The following is a 23296-nucleotide window of genomic DNA, read 5'->3' on the forward strand; positions in this document are numbered from 1 at the left end:
TCCCCTTCAGTGACTGGCAGCATTGGCCTCAGGGGCTGTGCCAATGCCCCCCAGCAGCCTCTGAGGTGCCTGGAGCGCCTGTGGGAAGTGTCACTCCGTGTCCCCTGCTGGCTCATTGGGCGGTGATGGGACCCCAGCCTCCCAGCATTTGCTCCACAGGGCGGGCCAGCTGCCCGTGGCTCCCTGCGAACTCTGCACCCTCCTCCCTCCCGGGCCCCTCCAGCCAGCCCCACACGGCTCCACGCTGGCCTTGAGTCTTCCTGGGAAGCCCCCATCTCGTTTCCAGAAGTCCCGCAAGAAGAGAACACACATGTGTCTGTTTATTTCAAGGTGTGGAGCACAGACACATCCCCAGATGGGGGAGGAAGGGAGACAAGGACATGGGTACAAAAACTGGAAACAAAACCATCCGCTACAGCTCAGACGGCACCGCCACGATGTAGTTTAAGGCTCTGTATGTATATACATATGTGTAGAGGCTCACACACACGCACACGCTCACGCACACGCAGAGCGGCACTGACACGGGGACTGAGGCCAGACGCGGAGGCTGACTGCGGCTCACAGCCTGCCGAAAATATTGCAATTATGTTTATTAAAAAAGTGTAAAATGGGAAGACTGTGCATCGGTCTGAGTAAAGTGGCGAACTTGAGCCTCCCCGGCCCACGTGCGGGGCCAGCTAGGCCACACCCCTGTGCCCCCCACACCCCTGCACCCACAACCACCTCCACCTGTGCGTGCCCCCACCAGAGCGAGTGTCCAGGTGTAAGGGTGGGTGGTTCCAGGACCTGCCTCTGTGGGGCTCCCATCCAAACTGCACATGGTAGAATAAAAAACCAAACTGCCCTCCCCAGCGTGGCCCTAACCTGTCCCTGGCACCCACCAGTGGCCCCACCAGGGTGGCCCCGGCAACGTGGACAGGGTCTCAGGAAGGCAGGCCTATGCGTCCATGTGTGTGGGGGGACTCCTGGGCCACTCGGGGCTCCCTGGCTGCTCCTCCAAACCTGCCCACTCACTGCTGCTAGGGTGTGACTGTCCAGGGCCCTGGCAGGCCCTCCCACCCTAAATCCATCCATCCCCCATGGCAAGTGGAGGCTGGACAGGGGGTGACACAGCAAGATGGCTGGGAGTGTGTTGCACAGCAGAAGCTGCATTTGGCTTTAGCATTAAGGCCGGCGCTGGGCAGAAGGCCCTGCAGAGAGGCCAGTGCCCCCCGAGAGGGGCCTAGCACACCTGGGCCCGCAGCGCCCTTGTGGCCCCGGGTCCCTCCTGCGCCTGGACTCCCCGTCACAGTGGCTGTGCTTGCCAGGCCTCTCTGCCTCCACGGAGCAGGCTTAAAGTGCTGGGTGCCTGGGAGGGAGGGCTTGGGGCTGGCCAGGAGCTCTGCCCTCAGGTCTCCTATTTGAGGATGTGGTTAATGAACAGCTGACACGCCAGGAACACACAGAGCAGGAACCAGGATCGGGGGCTCTGCAGGAGGCCTGGGGCCGGTGCCTGTGCTGCCCGTGCCGTGGAGCTCAGCATGGCGGAAAGGTGCCTGCAAGGACAGGGGACAGGTCATGGGGACTGTGACAATGCCAGCAAGTCCCCTTCCCACAGAACAGGATGGTGCCCTGGGTGCTTGACCAGGTGCTGGACCGAGGGCCGAGGTGGAGACAGGATGGCCCTCCAGGGGCATCGGAGCAGGTGGGGGTGGAAAGCGTGTTAGTGGGAGGGCCCCAGGGCACCATGGCTACACTGGGATTCCCTGGGCACATCCAGGGCAGAGGAGGGTCAGGGATCAGGGAGCCAACCTTTTACATCCTCCCTCCCACCTCTGCGATTATGGCTGAGTCATGCCTCTGCCACCTTCATATGTTGGAGTCCTAACCCCTTCCACCTCAGATAAGACTGTATTTGGAGATGGGGTCCTTAAAGAGGTATTTATTTAAATTGAGACCATTAGGGTGGGCCCTGGTCCCATAGGATTGGCATCCTTATACGACGAGGAGATAAAGACACAGACACAGTGAGAAGGTGGCGTCTGCCAGGCAGGAGAGGTCTCGGGATAAACGAGCCCTGCGGCACCGAGATCTCGGACTCCAGCCTCCAGGACCGTGAGGGAGCAGACGCTGCTGTCCGAGCCTCTTGCTGGCAGTACTCTGCCGTGGAGACCCTGGCCCCCGAGCTGGAGTACTCTGCCGTGGAGTTCCTGACCCCTGAGCTGAAGTACTTTGCCATGGGGACCCTGGCCCCCACGCTGGAGTACTTTGCCGTGGAGACCCTGGCCCCTGAGCTGGAGTACTCTGCCGTGGAGACCCTGGCCCCTGAGCTGGAGTACTCTGCCGTGGAGACCCTGGCCCCTGAGCTGGAGTACTTTGCCGTGGAGACCCTGGCCCCCGAGCTGGAGTACTCTGCCGTGGAGACCCTGGCCCCCGAGCTGGAGTACTCTGCCGTGGAGACCCTGGCCCCCGAGCTGGAGTACTCTGCCGTGGAGACCCTGGCCCCCGAGCTGGAGTACTCTGCCGTGGAGACCCTGGCCCCCGAGCTGGAGTACTCTGCCGTGGAGACCCTGGCCCCCGAGCTGGAGTACTCTGCCGTGGAGACCCTGGCCCCTGAGCTGGAGTACTCTGCCGTGGAGACCCTGGCCCCCGAGCTGGAGTACTTTGCCGTGGAGACCCTGGCCCCCGAGCTGGAGTACTCTGCCGTGGAGACCCTGGCCCCCGAGCTGGAGTACTTTGCCGTGGAGACCCTGGCCCCCGAGCTGGAGTACTTTGCCGTGGAGACCCTGGCCCCCGAGCTGGAGTACTTTGCCGTGGAGACCCTGGCCCCTGAGCTGGAGTACTTTGCCGTGGAGACCCTGGCCCCTGAGCTGGAGTACTCTGCCGTGGAGACCCTGGCCCCTGAGCTGGAGTACTCTGCCGTGGAGACCCTGGCCCCTGAGCTGGAGTACTTTGCCGTGGAGACCCTGGCCCCCGAGCTGGAGTACTTTGCCGTGGAGACCCTGGCCCCCGAGCTGGAGTACTTTGCTGTGGAGACCCTGGCCCCCGAGCTGGAGTACTTTGCCGTGGAGACCCTGGCCCCTGAGCTGGAGTACTTTGCTGTGGAGGACCTGGCCCCTGACATGGTATCTGGTTTGCTGCAGAAGCTTCTGGCTGAGCCCTGGCCACCTGCCTGACAGCTGACCTGCTTCTGGGGAGCCAGGCCTCCCTGTTTCTTTGCCCACACAGCCTCACCAGGGAGCACCTTCTGGAAATGCTCACACAGGGACAGTGACAGCTCTCGAAGGCTCTGGAGCCTCCCAGAGCCCAGGCCTGTGCCCTGGCTGCATCTCACCCGGGGATATCAAGCCCGCTTTACAGAGGGGAGGCTGAGGTCTGACAGCTGAGGTCCCACAGCCAGGGAGAGCCTCAGCCTGGCTCAGAGCCAGGAGCTTTGGACCCGAGATGGACCCTGTGCTCTGCTCCCCATCGGTGGCATCTGCTGACGGGAAGGGGCCATGTGGCCCTGGTGGCCTGCAACCGCCGGCTCTCGGCCACTCCCATTTGCTCCTTCCCCAGCCATTCCTGAGAAGCCACCGTGTGCAGGTGCGGGGCCACCGCAGTGAGCCCAGGCTGCGACCTCGCTCCACACACCTCAGGGTCTCTCCTGGGGCTACCCCAGGCCATGCTGGGCTGGCACCTTCCTCTGGGCTCCAGGACATCTCCGGCTCAGTATCTGCCAGGCATGGCCAACTTGGCTGGTTGGTCACACCGCACCGCCCGCCACTCCCACACCCTCTCCTGCCCTCGGCAGTTTTCCTCCTTTCATCACCCTGCAGGTCTTTTGCTTTCCAGCTCCAATGACAAGCCCGGCCCCGGCCTCCTGGCCTCCCCGCCTCCTGCCCTAGCTCTACCAGGTCTCCCGCACTCTCTGACCCAGAGCCTGGATGCACACAATGAGTGTGGCCCACCTGTGCAGCTCCTGCTGGGCCTCTCGGATGGAGAGGATGGCCTCGTGCAGGGCCTGCAGCCGCCGCGCCTCCTTCCTGCACCGAGGGCATGGGCTCTCACCGCCTGGGATGGCCCCGAAGGAGACACAGGAGGGGAAGGGAGAAGCGAGGATGAGCTGGAGGTCCGGAGGCACTGGCATGTGGGTCCTGGGGTCACATCCAGCTCGGGCCTCCACCCCACCTCATGGGAAATCTGCAGGGTCAAGCTGGAGACACGGAGATGAGGGAGGGGCGCTAAGGATGTTTCTGGAGGGAACTCCCTGGCTGGACCAGCCTCTAACAGGCCTGGGAGGCAGAAGTGGCCAAGGCAAGGCCCATCCATTACAGAGGCAGGGGCAAAGTCGGGGAGACACAGCTCCTGGTGACAGGAAAGGAGCAGAGGGCAGGGGCAGGATGCCACTAGACCTGCCCCTTATGCCACCCTCGCCGCTGGGGAGCCCCTGACCTGGGCCCGCTCCCTTTCTTCCCCGCCCCCACCATGCCCCACTTCGGCCCTTGGGCTGCCTCCCAGACTCTGAGAGGGCAGAGCCTGCTGGGGGCCCCTCAGGGCAGCAGAGGAGCTTTTGCTGGGAGGCTGCCCTACATCTGGGCAGGTGCTTCTCTGGCTTCCCCACCAGCCAGGTCAGCATCTGAGGCGCGAACCAGACAGAGGCCTTGGGGCTGGGCCCAAGGGGGCTCACCAGGAATAAAGTCACCATCTTGCTCCTCGTCCGAGAGCTCTGGGCAGGACTCAGGCGTGGATCCGCTGCTCTCCGTGGCCTGGCTATGGCCAGAGGGCTGGTCGCTGGCCTTCCGAAGCCGCTGCTCTGGGCCAGACCTCTGCGGAGAAACAGAGCTGCTGCAGCTGAGAGCCACCCACGCCCCCTGCCCAGGCCCCAGGGACATGGTGGCATGCTCATGCCAGGACAGTATTAGAGGCGGCTGGCAGGGAGGGCAGCTGCTGGACTGTGGAGCTGGCTGGAGGGGTCTGTCTCAGCCCCGGCATGGCCTGGAGTAGCCACGGCCCCTTTGGGCCTGTTTCCTCATGGGTGAGACAGAGCTGCTGACCCCTCACAGTGAGCAAGGGCCTGCAAGGTGGTGCAGATGCACCTGCCCTGGGCCCACCACGGGGTGGCATCCAATAAATGCAGAGATGAAGGCATGGGGGGCCGAGGGTGGTTCTGACCCCTGAACCACGAGGACAGATGAAAGCCGAGGCCACTGTGGGAGCTGGCGGGTCCATAGGAACCCCAGATGGCTAGGGTTCCCCATGTCAAGGGGCATCTCCGGGGGGAACCCCCAGACTCAGCTGGCTGCTCACAACCCCAGGAGTGCAGGCAGGGCTCATCCATTCAGCCCTTACTTGAGCTCACAAGGAACCCAGGACAGGAACCGATGCTCAGGGGTGGGGAAAGAGCAGAACCTGGCTGTGGAACTACCACGTAACAAGCCTTTTGGGCCAGAGAGGTGCCAGGGACGCTCTGCATTGGGTGTGGTCAGCGATGGTGCAGTTGGGTCAGAGCCAGGACAGGTGGGGTCAGAGGTGGGGCAGGTGGGTTTGGCCACAAGGTACTCCATAGGACGGTTTTTGAGGCATGGCGGAGCCCAGGCTGACTGCAGAGGCTGAGGGGTGGGAGGCTGCAGAGGGCACTGGGGATGGACATTTGCTGGAGATCGGTGGGGAGGGGCTGAGAAGTGGGACTGGGAGGGGCTGGGGCCAAGGGAAGGCGGGAGCTAGCTGTCTGGCCTGAGCTCGGGGGGATGGAAACTGTGCTGCAGACAAAGGGGGTGCAGGGGTGCAGGGGTGCATCTGTCTGCCTTCCTGAGGCTTCTTCCCTGGTCCCTTGGCAGGCAGAGCATGGGATATGAGGCCAAGGAGATACCGTGGTCCCCAGCTTTCTCGGGAAGTTAGGACCATCAGGCAAGCATGGCCTCTCATCTGAGTCTGGCCCAGACGGCATCAGCTGGGGAACATGCCCCATCCTGCCTGCCACGGGTGAGCACTGGCCGTACTCTGCATGCTCTGCACGCAGTAGGTGCACGGCTGGTGTGGCTCAGCACACCTGGAACGGGGGCGTGTGGGTTTGGCGCCACCTGGTGGCCGCTCAAGGCATGGCACCAATACACACCCAAGGCAGCTTCCTCGGGTTCCTCTGCGGAGCCTCCCTGCTGTCCTGCTTCCCCTTTCCAGACCCAAGATCTGTGCAAGTGCTGGCTCCTCCTCCTCCTACCTGGGCAGGGCCCTGGGCTGCCCTGACCTTCTGTTTCCTCATCAGTGGAATGGGATAATGTGGCTGCTAACTTGGCAGAGGGAGACTTTGGGGGCAGTGGACTGAGAGACAGTAGACACAGGGTCCCACATGCCAAGGTGCCCCTAGAACTAAGCATCCTGCAAATTCTGGTTTCCTGAGTCCCATGCTGGGCAGAGAGGGAAAGGGGACGAGGGGGCTGGGGGATAAGGATGTGAGGGCCTACGCTTGTGTCCCAGGTCCACTGGGAGACAAGGGCTAAGACTTAACAGAGCGAGGGGAAGGGAGGAGCGAGGTGAGGAGCGAAGGGTGGTGGTGGCCACACGTGCAGCTAAGAGCAGCCCTGGGTGGGGCCTCTGGGGTACTGACCTCAGGCCTGGGCCCTGGGCTGCCCAGGAAGGTGGTCTGGCGGGCCACAGCCTCCTGCTGCAGGGTCCGCAGGATCCCGTCTTGCTCAAACTGGGCGATGTCCTTCAGGGGGTCCCAGGGGCTGTGGCTGGAGGGTCCAGAGGGTGTCCGTCAGCACAGGCAGTGGCCTTCAGGTGAGGGGGCTGTCCTGGCCCAGCCTTCAGCCCCCCAACAGTGGCCAGAGACCTCCAGGAGAGTGACCACTGCCCATACCCCATGGGCAGGGCTTGCAGTAAGGACTGGCGGTGGGGGGTGTCACTATCTGACCCTCCTCCACTGGCTCCTCCAGGGGACAGGCTGAAGGTCAGAGGGAAGCTGGGAGCCCCTGGGCCCTTCTCAGCCCATCTGCTAGGCCCAGCCCCACCCTGTGGCCCCCAGGGCTTTGCCGGCACTCACTCCTCATATCGGTAGTGCCACTCCTGGGTGGTGGGGTCCAGGTGGAACAGCTGTGGCTTCCAGGGTGTGAGGCTCTCCTGGCGCTCTCGGGCCCGCCGCCGCTGTGCCTCCTCCAGTGCAAACTTCTCCTGTGTGGCTCTGTGCTGGTCGCCCTTGCCGATGGCCCTGGTGACGTGCTGCCAGAGCCTGTGGGCCAGGGACCCGCCCTGAGTCAGTGGCCCGGGCAGCCTGACTCCTAGGCAGCTGGGAATCAGGGCCCCTTGGCACCAGAAGGAAGGCACAGAGCAACCTCTGCCTGATTACCTCCAGTGACAGGGAGCTCACTACTTTGAAGGGAGCTTTTCTTTTGTCCATGAGATGGGTTTTTCCAAAACTAAGCTCCCACCTCCTGCCCTGCAGGGACCTCCCCTGTTGGTCACCCACCGGCAGTGAGGCAGTGAGAGGTCAGGGGGAGCCAGCTCCACTCCAGGCCACACCCCCTCCCTCCATCTGTCCTTTCCAGGACACGTGATCTGCCACCAGGGATGCACCAGGCCTGCCCTCCCTGCCAGGGACATCCTGGGGCCATGCTCACAGCACTGTAACCCTGCTGACCTGCCTGACCGGCCATGCCAGGCTGTGGTCAGCAGGGTCCCTGGGCGCCGAAGGGCCTCACCTCTCGGACTCCAGCTCCGTCTGCTCCTCCAGCGGCACCGTGTGCTGCCTCAGCCTCTGTCTTCGGACCTCCTCGCTCGGGGTCCAGAAAAGCGCAGCGCTTCCACTCCCTTCCTCCTTGATCAACACGTCCCTGTCCTGCCCCAGATGGCCAGCGGGGTCAGAGGCTGGCCTGGCGATGACCGCCCGGCCGTGCCTGCCCTGAGGGACGGCCCCTTACCCAGTGGCCACTGAGGCTCGCCAGGACTTCCTCTCCCGACGTGATCTTTCCCGAGATCTGGTTGATGCTGGTGCTACCCCCGAAGAAGGGCTGCAGGGCCACACCCAGAACACAGCCCAGTGAGAGGGGGCTGGGGCCTTCAGAGTCACATCCTCATGGGGGCACGGAACAGTTATTCTCTTGGGGTACCTGGGAGCCCAGGAGGACGGACCCAACACTAGCCAACAAGGCCTTGGGGACCCTCACGCCTCTGCCCAAGGATGCAGGGTCCCTGCCACAGAGACAGGGCCTGGACTGGCTCCGCTGTGTGGCTGCAGGCAGCAGCCTCCCCTCTCTGGGCCCTGTCTGTGTTCTGGGATGTCAAGAGCTGTTCCCTTCAAGTGCACTGCCTTGGGGAACCTTCCTTGGGGCCTGGAGAGGGTGTGAGGGGGATCGCCAAGGCCTCGTTCTTTCCCTGGCCTCGTCTCCCCCAGGCTGCAGCCAGCGCTACCTTGAGTTTGAATTCCAGCTCGGCCTGGAAGTTGTTCTTCGCACACTCGATGGTGACCTTCCCACCCAGCTCCATGGTCATCGTGCCATACAGGATTCCTGAAATGCAGCCAGTGTCAGGGGCCAGGCAGCCCCAGCCCTGCTGAGCCCCAGGCCCTGCTGAGTCCCAACCCAGCAGCACCAACCCCTGGGAGGGTGAGAAGGACAGGAGGCACTGGGAGCAGAGCCCACAGGGAGAGGCTGGTGAGGGTGTGGAGCCTGGGAGGCGTGGAGCCTGGGAGGCACGCCTGGTCCCTCAGGGGCCGTCTCCCTGACTAAGGGGACCCTGTCCTCGCCAGGGCCTTTGCTCATGCCATGTGTCGCCTCCTGTTCCAGGCTTCCGGGAGGCCACCAGCGCCGTGAGGCATGCATCGTGCTTCACTTCACTCCCCAGTTCCCGCTCCGACGTCAGGCTCCTGAGAGCAGGCATCTTCTCACTCACTGCTGCGTCCCCGAATGGCACCCGGAACACAGTGGGCACCGGCACCCACGAAGGCATCCCGTATGTTTAAAAAAATTAATACTTTTTTTTTTTTTCAATTAATGAAGGAAAGAACAACTCTTCCATTTCCGGCATATGGAGGAGTTAATCTAATTAAAGAAGCACCACCACCGCCGCCATCAAAACCCAAACATTTGCACTCTAAAAACCACTTAGAAATGTGCGGCAAAATATGTCTCTTAAAAATGAAGAAAAGAAACAACAAGCTACTTGTCGCAACAAAGGCTTGAAATACCCCCAAATCCCTCCAGAGGGCGCTGTGTGAGTGCACCCTGGTCCATGCACACGATGGAAAGCTATGCGGCCTAGAAAGACAAAGGGGCATTTCTGTGCAGCTCTGGGGGGGTCTCCAGGCTCCAAGGAGAGGAAGAAGGCCCAGGAGGTGGAGGTTGCAGTGAGCCGAGATCACACCACTGCACTCCAGCCTGGGCAACAGAGTGAGATTCTGTCTCAAAAAAAAGAAAGAAAAAAAAAAGAAAAACAAAACAGATCTGACCTCCAGATTGTGATCACTAAATATTATTTCCTACTGAAAGGAACCTGGAGCTTCCTGGAGAAACGGTCGATTTGAGGTCTAGTGTAGGAAATGTCCTGGGTCCACACGTGGTCAGGGCAGAAGGAAGGATGCCAGCCGAGCTACTGAGGTGTGCAGGGGGCCCCAGAGCCAACTATGGCCCCCACTGGCCAAAGATGGGGCAATATCAGTATCAATAAAGTTAACAACTGAAAGGTTCTGAAATCACCAAATATGTTCCTATCAAATAATACATGGCAATAATGACCTTTGCCAATCACCTTTGGAAGACAGCAGGGGGAAAAAGTCATTATTTTGAAAAGATAAAAAACCTGGGATTTATCCTAAAACAAACCAATCCCGTTGGGCAACCACGTAGTAGACAAGGGGGTTTCTCTTTCAAGAAGCCTTCCGGTGATTTAGTGAAAGAGGATGGAACGTCACCATCTAGCAATGCCTGATACATGAACGGATCCAGACGTTGAGAATCAATGTTCGCTAATGTCACAAAGAACAACAGGCCCTGTGCACTCTGCTGTGGAAAGACACGAAACCCCCGATTAAGCGTCGTGTTGAAAAAATTGTGCTGAACGTGATCAGGCGACTAGAGATCAAATCAATTGGTGGTTTATAGGAAATCCCCAGGGCAGAGGAATGCAGCCAGGAAAATCCATGCTGGAGGGGACTAGGAGGAAATGACTAATATACTGCAAGGGAAAAACAGGAGGGAGGGACACGAAGGAGATGTAAACACAGGGCAGTCATGCACAGAGCATGATGCAGAGACTTAGCCAAACGGCCAGCTGTCATGTGTGTGGGGGATCAAGACACAGGCACATGGCAGCTGGGGATCTGAACCTAGACTGCAGATTTGATGATAACAAAGAGTTTGTTTGTTTGTTTTTAGTCGGATGACAGTACTGTGGCTATGGTTAAGGGAAATCCTGGCCTGGCGTGGGGGCTCAAGCCCATACTCCCAGCACTTTGGGAGGCTGAGGCAGGCTGATCACTTGAGGTCAGGAGTTTGTGACAAGCCTGGCCAACATAGTGAAACCCTATCTCTACTGAAATACAAAAATTAGCTGGGTGTGGTGGCACATGCCTGTAATCCCAGCTACACGAGAGGCTGCGGTAGGAGAATCGCTTGAACCCGGGAGGTGGAGGTTGCAGTGAGCTGAGATCACACCACTGCACTCCATCCTGGGTGACACAGCAAGACTCTGTCAAAAAAAAAAAAAAAAAAAAAAAAAAAAAAGAAAGAAGGGAAATCCTTATCTTTAGTGATATAAAATAAAATACACAAATGACATGATATGACATCTGGGATTTACTTCCAATTAACTCGGGAGAGAGCATGAAGGTGGGCGGCTTGCTGTGCTGAGGGTACGTGGGGTGAACTGTGCTTCTATATATGTTTGAACTTTGCCATAATAAAAAGTTGAAAAAAATCTATGAAGTATGGAGGCGTCAATGAGCAAGCAAGAAAATATGGGAACTCCCCTACAAGAAAAAATAAAGAGGGAGAAGACGGCAGGAGGAGAGGAGGAGAAGAGGAAAGACGGGGAAGAGAAGGAGCGGCATTTGCTGATCTGAGATCTTGGTTTCCGAGGTTCCATGGGAAGCGGTAGACAGGTCCTTGGGTCAGAGTAACCAAGAGAGATTTTTTCCGAGACATTTCCACAGAGCAGGCGCTCGCACATGGCTACACACTCAACAAAAGGAACAGCCGCAGAAAGCCCGTTCATCCCAGAGGGAGAGTCAAGGAAACATTCATTTTGGGCCTGTGCTCTAGGGGTTAAAAAGAAACCCCAGAACTCTCCACGAACGTGTAGGGTGAGTTTGGGATTCAAATCTCTACTTCCTCTGTGCCCCATAAACAACCTACTAAGAAAATGTGAGAGCCAACAAAACAAGTTCAGCCAACAAAACGAAAACAAAGAAAAAACTAGCAAGTTAGAATCCCGAGGTTTTACTAAATACAGCCATTCTTCGAATAATTATTGAGCACCTTCGAGGGTATCACTATGGACAGTGAGGATACAGCAGCAGACAAATTATAATATCAGAATGACCAGCTAGAGATGACAAAACACTGTGTTTATTACAATGCTCAAAGATTTATCAGAAAGGATTGCAAACATGACCGAGGAACAACGTACGAGTATAAAAGAACAGGCAAGGCCGAGTGCAGTGGTTCACGCCTGTAATCCCAGCACTTTGGGAGGCCGAGGCGGGCAGATCACCTGAGGTCAGGAGTTTGAGACCAACCTGGCCAACATGGAGAAACCCCGTCTCTATTAAAAATACAAAAAATTAGCCAGGTGTGGTGGCGCATGCCTGTAGTCCCAGCTACTCAGGAGGCTGAGGCAGGAGAATTGCTTGAACCCAGGAGGCGGAGGTTGCAGTGAGCTGAGATGGCACCATTGCGCTCCAGCCAGGGCAACAAGAGTGAAACTCCAACTTCGTCTCAAAACAAAACAAAACAAAACCCCAAAAACAAACAAACAAAAAAAAACAGGCAGGTTTGATATGAAACCAAGTAGAACTTCTTGGGAAACAATATATCAAAATGGAAAACTCAGTGGATGAGTTATACATCAAGTTAATTAGAGTTAAAGATACATCTAAATAAATAATCTAGAATGCAAAGAGACAAGAGATATGATGGAAACATTAAGAGAGACAAAGCAAGATGGTTTAAATTCTATCTCATTGGAGTTCTAGGAAAAATGGGGAAATCAGGAGTGAGGCACTTAAAAAAAATGGCTAAAAATTTTCGGACTTCATCAAAGCCACAAAACCTCAGTTTCAAAGAGTTCAAACAAACAAAAACCCTCAATCAGCAAAAATTAAAAAGAAATCCAGAGCTATCAAGCTACAAAAAGACATGAAGGATTTTTTTTTTTTGAAATGGAGTTTCTCTCTTGTTGCCCAGGCTGGAGTGCAATGACATGATCTCAGTTCACTGTATCCTTCACCTCCCGGGTTCAAGCGATTCTCCTGCCTCAGCCTCCCGAGTAGCTGGGATTACAGGCATGCGCCACCACGCCTGGCTGGTTTTGTATATTTATTAGAGATGGGGTTTCTCCATGTTGGTCAGGCTGGTCTTTTTTTTTTTTTTTTTTGAGACGGAGTCTCACTGTGTCTCCCAGGCTGGAGTGCAGTGGCGTGATCTCGGCTCACTGCAAGCTCCGCCTCCCGGGTTCATGCCATTCTCCCGCCTCAGCCTCCCGAGTAGCTGAGACTACAGGCGCCCGCCACCACGCCCGGCTAGTTTTTTGTATTTTTAGTAGAGACGGGGTTTCACCGTGTTAGCCAGGATAGTCTCGATCTCCTGACCTCGTGATCCACCCGCCTCGGCCTCCCAAAGTGCTGGGATTACAGGCTTGAGCCACCGCGCCTGGCCTATCAGGCTGGTCTTAAACTCCCGGCCTTAGGTGATCCACCCGCCTTGACCTCCCAAAGTGCTGGGATTACAGGTGTGAGCCACTGCGCCAGGCAAGGATTTTTTTTTTTTTTTGAGATGGGGTCTTACTCTGCTGCCCAGGCTGGAGTGCACTGGTACCATGATGGCTCCTCAAAGCCTCTGCCTCCTGGGCTCAGGTTATCCTCCCACTTCAACCTCCCAAGGCTGGGACCACAGGTGCACCATCATGCCTAGTTAATTTTTTGGTACTTTTTGTAGAGACAGGGTTTTGCCATGTTGCCCAGGCTGGTCTTGAACTCTTGGGCTCAAGTGATCCCCCCACCTCTACCTCCCAAAGCACAGGGATTTATAGGCATGAGCCACCACGCCTAGTGGAGGAATCTTTAAGTGCATATTGCTGAGTGAAAGAAGCCAATCTGAAAAGGCTCCACACCATATGATTCCAACTACACGACATTCTGGAAAAGGCAAAACTAGTATTTTGCCAGGGCCTGGGGGGACTGAGGAATATGTGGATCCATCTATTCATGTTTAATCATAAGAGATTTTTAGGGTGGTGCAACTATTCTGTGAGATATGGTAATGGCAGATACATGTCCTTCTGTATTTATCAAAACCCACAGAATGAGCAACACAAGGAGTGAAAGGGAAGAACTCTGTACTCAGTTAGTAACAATGTATCAGTATTGGCTCATCGATGGTACCAAATGTAGCACCTCAGTGTGAGATGTTAGTAACAGGGGAAACTGTGTAGGGGATACACAGGAACTCTCTGTACTTCCTGCTCAATTTTTCTGTAAACACAACACTACTGTAAAAAGGAAAGTCTATTAATGAAAAAACAAAAAAGAAATCCCAACATTGAAGCACTATAGCAAGACTACAGGGTACCAAGGCAAGGAGAGTATCTTCAAAGCAGCTACAGGGAAAAGCAGATTATGTAACAAATAAGCTGACAGCTAATCATTCCCCACAGCAGTGGAAGCCACAAGGCAAAAAAGCACAACGCACACATTCAAAGGGCAGTAAAACAGCCTCCACCTGGAATTACCCACCTTCAAAAGTCATGGGCAAGGCTGGGCACAGTGGCTCATGCCTGTAATCCCAGCACTTTGGGAGGCCGAGGCGGGCGGATCACCTGAGGTCGGGAGTTCGAGACCAGCCCTACCAACATGGTGAAACCCTACTAAAATACAAAATTAGCTGGGCGTGGTGGCGCATGCCTGTCATCCCAGCTACTTGGAGCCGAGATTGCGCCATTGCGCTCCAGCCTGGGCAACAAGAGTGAAACTCCTTCTCAAAAAAAAAAAAAAAAAGTCACGGGTGAGTGAAGGTGAAGTAAAGATTTCTTCAAGCAACAACCAAAGGGTTTTAGCACCTAGCCGCTCTCACTGAGGGAGGAGCCTCGCTGTGCCCTCGGGGTGGGTGGCTGAGCCTCTCACCTTTGCAGTGGGCGTAGGGCATGGTGAGGGTGTAATCCTCGGCTCGGTTCAGGAAGGTGAGCGTGGCTTTGCCGTCCAGCAGTGCCGACAGCGAGTTCCCTGCAGAGACAAGAGGCAGCAGGACCAGTGAGTGGGGACAGCCCCTTTGCACCTGAGGCCACCCCTAAATCACAGGATCTGAGCCCCTTCCAACAGCTGAACACGCTCCTGGCACCTCCAGTGGTGTGACTGTGCGTGAGTCACTTAACCTCTCTGGGCCTCAGATTCTGTAAAATCCCTGTCCAGTGTGCACAGGACATCTGTGCTGAGAAGTTATTTCACCTTTGACATGTTAGTGGTTTATTGCAGTCACAAAACTGAAGATTCGCAGGGTGGGGTCTGCAAACTTTTTCAAACCCGCCTGAGCCCTGCTCAGATTTTAAACGTCCATGTGGAGGGAGCGCGCCCCGCTCGGGGCCAAGAGTCACAGGCACTGCTGGTGAGGAGAGGACAGCGGTGGAAAAGGTGGGCTGAACCTGAGGGTCGCACCTGGGACCCTCTCCCAGACTTCCACACACCCAGCAGAGAGCCGGGCACACAGAGGCAACAGGCGCACACCTGCCCATGGATGAAACTGATGAAAAAGGTACAACGGATGGGATGAAATGCAAATGGACACTTTCTGAGCACCCGAGGCTGCCAGGCCCCAGAGCAGCGCAGTCCAATGGGGCTGTCTGTGAAGACCAGAGCTTCCCTCCTGCCTGTCCCACTCCAGGGCCAACACTGAGCCTGTGTGATGTGGCAACAGAGGGACTGTGGTTTCATTTCTTTTTCTTTTTCTTTTTTTTTTGAGACAGAGTCTCACCCTGTCACCCAGGCTGGAGTGCAGTAGCACCATCTTGGCTCACTGCAACCCTCACCTCCCGGGTTCAAGCGATTCCCCTGCCTCAGCCTCCCAAGTAGCTGGGATTATAGGCGCGTGCCACCACGCCCGGCTAATTTTCGTATTTTTAGTAGAGATGGGGTTTCACCATGTTGGCCAGGCTGTTCTCAAACTCCTGACCTCAGGTGATCCACCCACCTCAGCCTCCCAAAGTGCTGGGATTACAGGCGTGAGCGACCGTGCCCGACTTTAAGTTTCATTTCATTTTAGCCAATTCAAATAGTCATGCAGTGCCGTGGGGCTGCTCAGCCCCAGTCCGCACCTTTCCATGTAGGTGCCCTCTCTCAGTCCTCACCACGTCCCTACAAAAGGTGCCCACTCTCAGCTCAGGGGAGCTACGGGCCAGCTCTGCCTGATGCCTGGGTCTGAGCACTTGACCACCACATGGTCTCTGACTACGAGGGGCTGGGAGGGACAGGCACACGGCCCCCACCTGAGATCTTGGTCCACTGGCTCCTGGAGCCCCCCTGACCATCGCATTTCCCTGAGGCCCCAGGCGGTGCCCGGGGTGACCCCCTCACCATAGAACCTGGACTTGGCTGTGATGCTGCCACTGATGCAGAAGCCGTCCTTCCGGTTGCTGACGTGGAAGGCAGACACGGGAGGGTGGTGGGACACCTGTAGGCAGGGAGGCGGCTCTGTAAACGGCCTCGGAAACAGGTAATCCCAGCTTCCCCGGCAAAAACCCCTCTCTGTCCCTGATGTCACATCCCTTCCCCTGGTCCCAGGATTCGGGTAGGGGCCTTCCTGGCTCTCTCTCACGACGGCCAGAGCAGGTAGGCCTCAGCTGTGGGGCTTGGGAGCCCTGAGTTGCCCTAGAAGGCCTCCTTGGGAGAGGGGACACACGGTCCTCCCTCTGGGGGGGCCACTGTCTGCTGTCACAGCCATGGTGGGTCTGCACTTTCTGCAAGAATCCCTATTGGCAGCGGCTGGGTCCACAGCCCTTCCACTGCGTAGGACGTGGGGCCCCCAGGAAGCGGGCCCTCGGGGTCACGCTTGCCCTTGCCTGCTGCCAGGGCCCCGCCCCCACAGAGCCCCGCGCCCAGGCCGGGTGCAGCGGAGGTGCTCTTACCTGCTCTGCTATGTAGAATGTACGGCTGTCAGTGTGGGGGTGGAACCAGCAGCAGCGGAAGGTCTCCCCCAGGATGGGGTTGTACGGCTTCTTGATTCCCTGTGGACAACAGAGACTCGTGTGAGGAACCAGGTGGGAAGAGGCCCGCTGTGCAGAGCAGGTGAGGGATGTGCACTGAGGGGCAGCGTGGGTGGGCTCCCCACTGCCTGCTGGCCTGGTTTGCTGCTGGCATCTGGGAACACCACCTCACCGCTGCTTTGGTGGGATAATGCTTTGCCTGTGGTTTACATTCTCGGGGGACAGCCTCAGGGGAACCCTGTCTACTTCTTAGCTCGGAGAGGGGACACAAGACCCTGATCTTGTCACACTCTCCCTGGACCTTGGGTGTAACCTGCACACAGCCTGCTGAAAGCCACGAAGGCACCAGGCCGTCAGGAGTCCTGCCTCCACCCCAAACCTGCTGTGCAACTCGGGCCATCCTTTCGCCTGAGCCTCAGTTTCCCCATCTGCACAACGAAGACATGGAACTAGGGTCGTGGTTTTCAAACTTGCTTCCCATGGAACCCCAGGGCTCCGTGGTGGGTCAGGGGAGCTGCAGGCCTTCTCCCTCACTACAACCAGAGCAGCCCTGCTGTCACTGGAGTCCTGGGTTTGGGGTTCTAAAAGGGGGTTCCATAGCTAAAAATTTGTGAAAACCACAGATCCCAAAGGTACCTTGAGGTTTAGGGTTGAAAGCCCCTTTCTTTTGGCACCACCTCTAGCACGGCCTGAGGCCTGAGGCTGTTTTCTTGCGGGGTGGGGAAGGGGTCCAGCTTGGGGCCTTGAGGGATGAGACTACCCTTGGGGGCCTGGCCTGAGCCATCCAGGGCCCCCACCCTGTCCCCTATCATCAAGGACCAGGATCCTTCAAGGCCATGTGGGGTAGGGGGTGGCCTGGGGACTCGGGAAAGTGCCAAGGGACGAGGGCTGAGCAGACAGACCCCTGGGCCGCAGCCCCGCCCTCCCTGGCTGGCAGGGGCTCACCTTGGGCTTCTTGTAGAAGCCAGACAGGTACCACTGCAGCACGAGCTTCATGCGGCTGTAGGCATCCTCCTCCACCGCAGCCCTGCCATGGGCGGAAGAACTCTGACCCCAGCTCCGGGGCTGTGGCCACCTCCCTTTCCTGACCCTCCCTCCTACCATCCCAACCTCCACCCACTCAGCTGGAAACAGGCCGCTTGGCCCAGGCGCTCTGGTCACCCCCAAGCAGGAGAATTTTCTCCGGGGAAGTGGGTTCTTCTAATCAGAAAGTGCCAGGGCTGCTCCCACGCTGGGGCAGAGAGGACACTGCTGACCTGGGCTGCCAGGGTGCCCCTGTCTCCAGGAAGCCTCCCTGCCCATGCTCTTGTTCCCACCCTGCTCCCTCTGCCTGGCTCCCGAGCCTGCAGCCCCCTTCCAGCCTCTGCAGCCCCCTTCCAGCCTCTGCTGCCCCCCTTCCTGCCTCTGCAGCCCCTTCCTGCCTCTGCAGCCCCTTCCAGCCTCTGCAGCCCCCTTCCTGCCTCTGCAGCCCCTTCCAGCCTCTGCAGCCCCTTCCAGCCTCTGCAGCCCCCTTCCAGCCTCTGCAGCCCCCTTCCAGCCTCTGCCCCCTTCCAGCCCCCCCTTCCAGCCTCTGCAGCCCCCTTCCAGCCTCTGCAGCCCCCTTCCAGCCTCTGCAGCCCCCTTCCAGCCTCTGCTGCCCCCTTCCAGCCTCTGCTGCCCCCTTCCAGCCTCTGCAGCCCCCTTCCAGCCTCTGCAGCCCCCTTCCAGCCTCTGCTGCCCCTTCCAGTCTCTGCTGCCCCCTTCCAGTCTCTGCTGCCCCCTTCCAGCCTCTGCTGCCCCTTCCAGCCTCTGCTGCCCCCTTCCAGCCTCTGCAGCCCCCTTCCAGCCTCTGCAGCCCCCCTTCCAGCCTCTGCAGCCCCCTTCCAGCCTCTGCAGCCCCCTTCCAGCCTCTGCAGCCCCCCTTCCAGCCTCTGCAGCCCCCCTTCCAGCCTCTGCAGCCCCCCTTCCAGCCTCTGCAGCCCCCTTCCAGCCTCTGCAGCCCCCTTCCAGCCTCTGCAGCGCCCCCTTCCAGCCTCTGCAGCCCCCTTCCTGCCCCTGCAGCCCCCTTCCAGCCTCTGCTGCCCCTTCCAGTCTCTGCTGCCCCCTTCCAGTCTCTGCTGCCCCTTCCAGTCTCTGCAGCCCCTTCCAGCCTCTGCTGCCCATCCCATCCAGCTCGAGGGTGCAGGGCTCAGGGTGTGTGGCAAGTGCTGGTGACTGACCCCCCTCTCACCACGGATGACCCTGGCTCCTCCCAGGCCCATCTTGGAGACAGGGCCCCCAGGAGGCTAGAGCTGCAGGAACAGTGGGCTGGGATCAGCCAGGGGATTCTCTGGAAGCCCCAACAGGGCAGGCAGGTGCCGAGGGGGCTGCGGGGTCTCATGCAGATGCAGGACAAGGTGTGGGGTGCCCCCCCCGGCGTGGCGCCCACCTGGAGAGCAGGTCTGCGTGGTAGTAGTAGTCAGAGAGCTTGTTCAGGAAGGAGCGCGGCTCCAGTACGAACGTGGGCAGCACCACGCGGGACAGGTCCATGCCTGGCCGCAACTGCTTCAGCAGGGTCCACATCAGACTCTTGTTCTCCTCTGACACCGTCTCCACCTGGGACGCCTCGCCCAGCTGCGGCAGACAGGCTGCAGTCAGGCCCTGCCCAGAAGAGCCGGGAGGAAGGGGTGGCAGGACAGTGGCAGCTCTGGCTGGAGGAGGCTGTACCTGCCACCCCTTTGGGTGTAAACCCCTGGCTCGGCTCCCATAGCCTCATGAGGCTGACTCAGCCCCATCAGATGTGAACTCTTCCCAATGTGTCTCCACCCCGCCCCGGGGCACCTGCAGCCCGGGTCCAGGCCCGCTCCTGTCTCTGCACCTGGTGCAGGGACCCCATGCCCTGCCCCTTCAAAGTCCAGGCTGCAGCCTCCCAACACCTGCAGTTGAAACCCGTCTGTGCATCGTGGGACCCTGGGCTCAGGGAACAGAGAGGCTGCAGCCCACCCTGTCTTCACGGCTGCCTGGGGAGGCAGGGATTTGGCTTGCTCTTCCATTTTTTAAAAAAGGTTATTGTAACATTTCTTTTTCTGTTTTTGAACCACTTTTTTGAGGTATGACTGGTATACAGGAGCCTTCAGATATTGAATGGGGACAAATGGGTGAGTTTGGCGGTGAGCCTACAACGCGAAACCGACACGGGCACCGTGGACTCACCCCTCACTTCCGAAGCCTGTGTGCCACTCACGAAGGCCCCTCATCTCCTCCTTTTCTGAGACACCTAACCCTCACCACAGCTCCCGAATAAGTGACTTCACTCCAGATTTGCACCTCACCGCAGCCCCGGGGTACCGGGACACTGGTCCTCCCCCTCCACAGAGGGGACAAGTGACTTCCCAAGGTCACACAGCTGCTATGCGGCAGAGATGAGATCTGAACTCTGCGCTCTCTGCATTTTTAGCCCGACAGCAGCTGCCCCAGGGAGGGGTCAAGATGGAGCGTGGCCTGTTGAGTCCTGCGTCAGGATCTCATCCCCACTGCTGGGACTCAGGCAAACGGCTTCGCCTCTCTGAGCATGCAGGGCCACGGACAGATCCTCATGGCACTGGCCTAGTGGATAGTGTGCGTGGACACCCAGGAGCCATGTCTGACCCCATGAGGGGTCACGGGGAGCCCAGTGCTATAGCTTTGATTTCCAAGCCAGCTTTGGGGCTTGGACATCATGGGTAGCTTCGGTGTCAGGAATCTTCCTGCTCTGTCCACGTGCTCCCGTCCTCCTTAACCCTCTCCACCAGGCTTCTGCCTTCTTCTCTACTGAGACAGTCTTGCTGTAGGTTCCCATCGCCTCTCACTGCTCCAGCAGCCATCCCTGCTTCTCATCCTGCCCCACCTCTCGGCCCAGCTGGCTCTGAGACACCTGGGCTCCTGGCTCCTGCCACCTCCCTGCCCTACCTCTGTGAAGCCTTATCTGTGCTTGGCCTCTGAAGGTTGGGTGCCCGGTCCCCTTGGCTGCCTGCTCCATGCCCTCTGCCCGGAGCCCCAGGCTCGCACCCACAGCAGCCCACCCTGCCTGGCTCACAGCAGCGTTGCTCATCACCATCTGGCTGAGATCTGCCCAAACCACCTTCCGAAATACCCTGAGTCTGCCCACTTCTCTCTTCTCCATCACAGCTGGGTCCAGGGCGCCCTCAGCTTTCTCCTAACAATGGCTCTTCCCTACGAGTGGCCCGGTGTCCACCCCCGCCCCTCGGCTATCCCGAGGCCCTTGCCTAACCCGCTGCTGGCTTCCCCAATACTCTCAGCCCAAGGCCCCCGGGGCCCTTGGTCCACTCCCCACAGGCCCATCCTAACCTTCCCATCCGTGCACGGAAGTCTGAGCTCTGTGGGAATGGCAGCCCACCGGGAGGCCATGGTGTTCCACTGAACACAAGGATTTCACAGACCACGGAGGAGCCCGCTCTGGGCCTGTGCAGAGCAAGATGTGAACACGATGCTGTCCAAACAGCAGCAAGGACCTAATTCCCCTTTCCTGCAGAAACCAGGACTGCCCCTTGCCCTCAGTGACAGCCACGGACTGCCCCTTGCCCTCAGTGACAGCCACGGCCTTGCTCTTGTCTCGCCTCCCGGATGAGAATGACAAGATCCCAGACCACAGAATCCCCTGTTCCTGACAGCGCCCACCCCAGAGCCCGGCTTCCTCAGCCTGCACCCAAGTTGCCCAGTGGAAGCTTAGATCCTGTGATTCCTTCCGGACTCCCCTTCCTGAGGCGCCCCACGGTGCCCAGGGCCACACGAGTTCTCTCCAGCTGCGGGGAGTCAGCCGCCCTGGCTGTTCAGCCTCAGGCATGCTCTGGGGACACTGCCGCCCGCCGCCTGCCCCCTGCCTTGGGCTCGTGCACCGGCCGTCCCTCTTTTTGGAACGCCATCCTCCCTCCCGTCACTCACATTTTCAGAAAGAGCCCATGGCCCGGCTTGCCTCCCTCACCCACTCCCCAGCCTTGTCTTGTGTTTGTGGGTTTATCGTCTGTGTTTCCTGCTGCCCATACACTGGAGGCCCAGGCCCAGGGCCCAGGTCTGTCTCGTTCACGGCTCTCCCAGGGCCCCAGGGGAGCACCAGGTGCGCAGGGGCCTGTGAGCATGGGACCCAGGTCTTGCATGCCCTCCTCTGTGTTCCCCCAGGAAGTGGGGCCGCCCACCAGATGGGGTCAAGGGCCCCTCCTGAGCCTCCTGTTCTCCCATCAGCGCATTCCAGCCTGAGGAGGGAGTTGCCTGTTTCCAGCGAACCCCTGCCCCATTCACGCATCTGCACCCCGGCAGGCAGCCAGCGAGGCAGCCTCTTTGGAAGAGAGGAGGAGCCTATTCACCTAAAAGACAGCTCCTGAGCTCACTGCCAAGTGATGGGGACAAAAGCCACCCCCTGGGCTCTGCCTGCTTCCCTGAGGATGAGGCATGGCTACCTCTGCTTCCAGAATGAGGGGCTGAGGCCGGGGAGACGTGTGGGGCTCCTGGTTAGGGGGGCTCTTACCTCCCCCAGCTCCTCCTGGACCTGCTCCACATACGTGGTCCCTCTCCGCGCCGGGACCCCAGGGGTCTCTGACTGGTCGCTGCCACTCTCCGTCTTCCGGCTATGTTCCTGGGTCTCGGTATCTGACTCCTCAGGGTTCTCTCTCTCCGACTTGTCTGAGAACGCGTCGTTCTCCAGGGAAGACCCGTTCAGCCTGGAAGGTGGATGGTGCCAGTGGGTCCGTCACAGGTGAGACCCCAGCACACGCCTCCGGGCCGCCCACCCCTCGCTGCTTGGTGCTTCACATACGTTCCTGCCTGTCATCACCTCCACAACCCACGTTTGACACGATTAGCCCCATTTTATAGAGGAAGAAACCGAGGCTCCCAGGGCACATGGCAGTAAACACGTCCCTGCCTGCAGCCCCGCAGCCCACCAGAGCAGAGGCTGGGGCCGTCCTCTCCCCCTCTTCCTTGCCTACAGGGAGACCCCATGAGTCAGCACCACCTCGTGCCCTCGCCGCACTCACGGGAACAGGTCTTGGTCTGGGTGGACGGTGGCCGAGGTTGGCAGCCCGCAGAGCGATGAGGGTGATGCATCTGGCGAGGTCCCTGGCTCCCCGTCTCGGCCCGGCTTGCAGGTGCCCAGTCTCAGCAGGCTAGAGCAGCGCAGGGCCAGCTCCAAGGCATCCAGCCAGCAGCGACCTGTGGGGGACACGGGGTGAGCAGGCCCCACCCCCACCTCTCTATATCCCCCATCCCCCAAGGAGCCACCAGGAGGCTCCCCTCACTCTGACTCTTCAGGGACCCACCCCCTCTATCCCAGACCCACCCCTGCCCCTGCCCCAGCAGGGACACGCCCTCTCTTCCCGCCCCGACATCCAGCTGCAGATTGTGTGGGGACAGACATCGGGAACCCCTGAAGATTGAGGACTTCCCAAGCAGGCAAGCCCGGCCTGGGGACAGGTGTGCCAGGGGAGGCAGCCCTACAGAGGTGCCTGGGGATGCTCACAGCACGTCCCCACCCACCTCCACCACCCACATTGCTGACAAGAGGCCAGCGTAAGTGACCCCTCCAGGTCACAAACCCAGGGTAGGAGCCAGCCTCCTACAGGTTTCTGCAGGTGGAGTCAGGAAGGAGGGTCCTCCCTCACTGGGAAGCACTGGTGGGGTCCCACCTGGAGTCCAGGGAGGAGGGTGGGGAAGTCTGAGGAGGGGTTTGCACACCAGGGAGGAGCCCTGCTGGAGGCCACCCAGAGGCTCTGTGGGTAGTGGCGGAGCAGAGGCCGGTCGACAGCTGGGCACCTCCAAGCCCTGCTCTGGGCCCTGTGCCCTGCTGTCTTCCTAAGCAGGGTGACAGCACCACCCGAGGGTCCTCCTGTGGGGCATGTGTCCATCTGGGTGACACCGGTGTCCCGGTGTGATTACTAACAGCGGCCCTTGCACTCAGAAGAGCATCTTGTGGTGGCCTATGACA

General features: G+C 58.9%; 1 protein-coding gene across 2 annotated transcripts in view; it reads right to left on the bottom strand.

The window, feature by feature from the left end:
• Positions 1-302: 302 nt before the first annotated feature.
• The window catches only part of OSBPL5 (oxysterol binding protein like 5), a 61245-nt gene continuing 38251 nt past the window's right edge, over positions 303-23296 (bottom strand). Inside the window, exons 8-22 of one of the 2 annotated variants that reach the window (XM_050758284.1) lie at positions 22350-22524; positions 21842-22034; positions 18770-18981; positions 17308-17389; positions 16285-16383; positions 15734-15830; positions 14291-14389; positions 8368-8465; positions 7878-7967; positions 7659-7795; positions 7004-7189; positions 6569-6695; positions 4652-4790; positions 3933-4035; positions 303-1538 (exon numbers count right to left, since the gene is read on the bottom strand). In XM_050758284.1, the coding sequence (XP_050614241.1) occupies positions 1400-1538; positions 3933-4035; positions 4652-4790; positions 6569-6695; positions 7004-7189; positions 7659-7795; positions 7878-7967; positions 8368-8465; positions 14291-14389; positions 15734-15830; positions 16285-16383; positions 17308-17389; positions 18770-18981; positions 21842-22034; positions 22350-22524 (1976 nt within the window). In that variant the 3' untranslated portion in view covers positions 303-1399. The remainder of the gene's footprint in view (positions 1539-3932; positions 4036-4651; positions 4791-6568; positions 6696-7003; positions 7190-7658; positions 7796-7877; positions 7968-8367; positions 8466-14290; positions 14390-15733; positions 15831-16284; positions 16384-17307; positions 17390-18769; positions 18982-21841; positions 22035-22349; positions 22525-23296) is intronic. The other variant, XM_050758285.1, reaches the window with a different exon arrangement.

The sequence above is a fragment of the Macaca thibetana genome, chromosome 14, assembly GCF_024542745.1.
Source record: "Macaca thibetana thibetana isolate TM-01 chromosome 14, ASM2454274v1, whole genome shotgun sequence".
NCBI lineage: Eukaryota > Metazoa > Chordata > Mammalia > Primates > Cercopithecidae > Macaca > Macaca thibetana.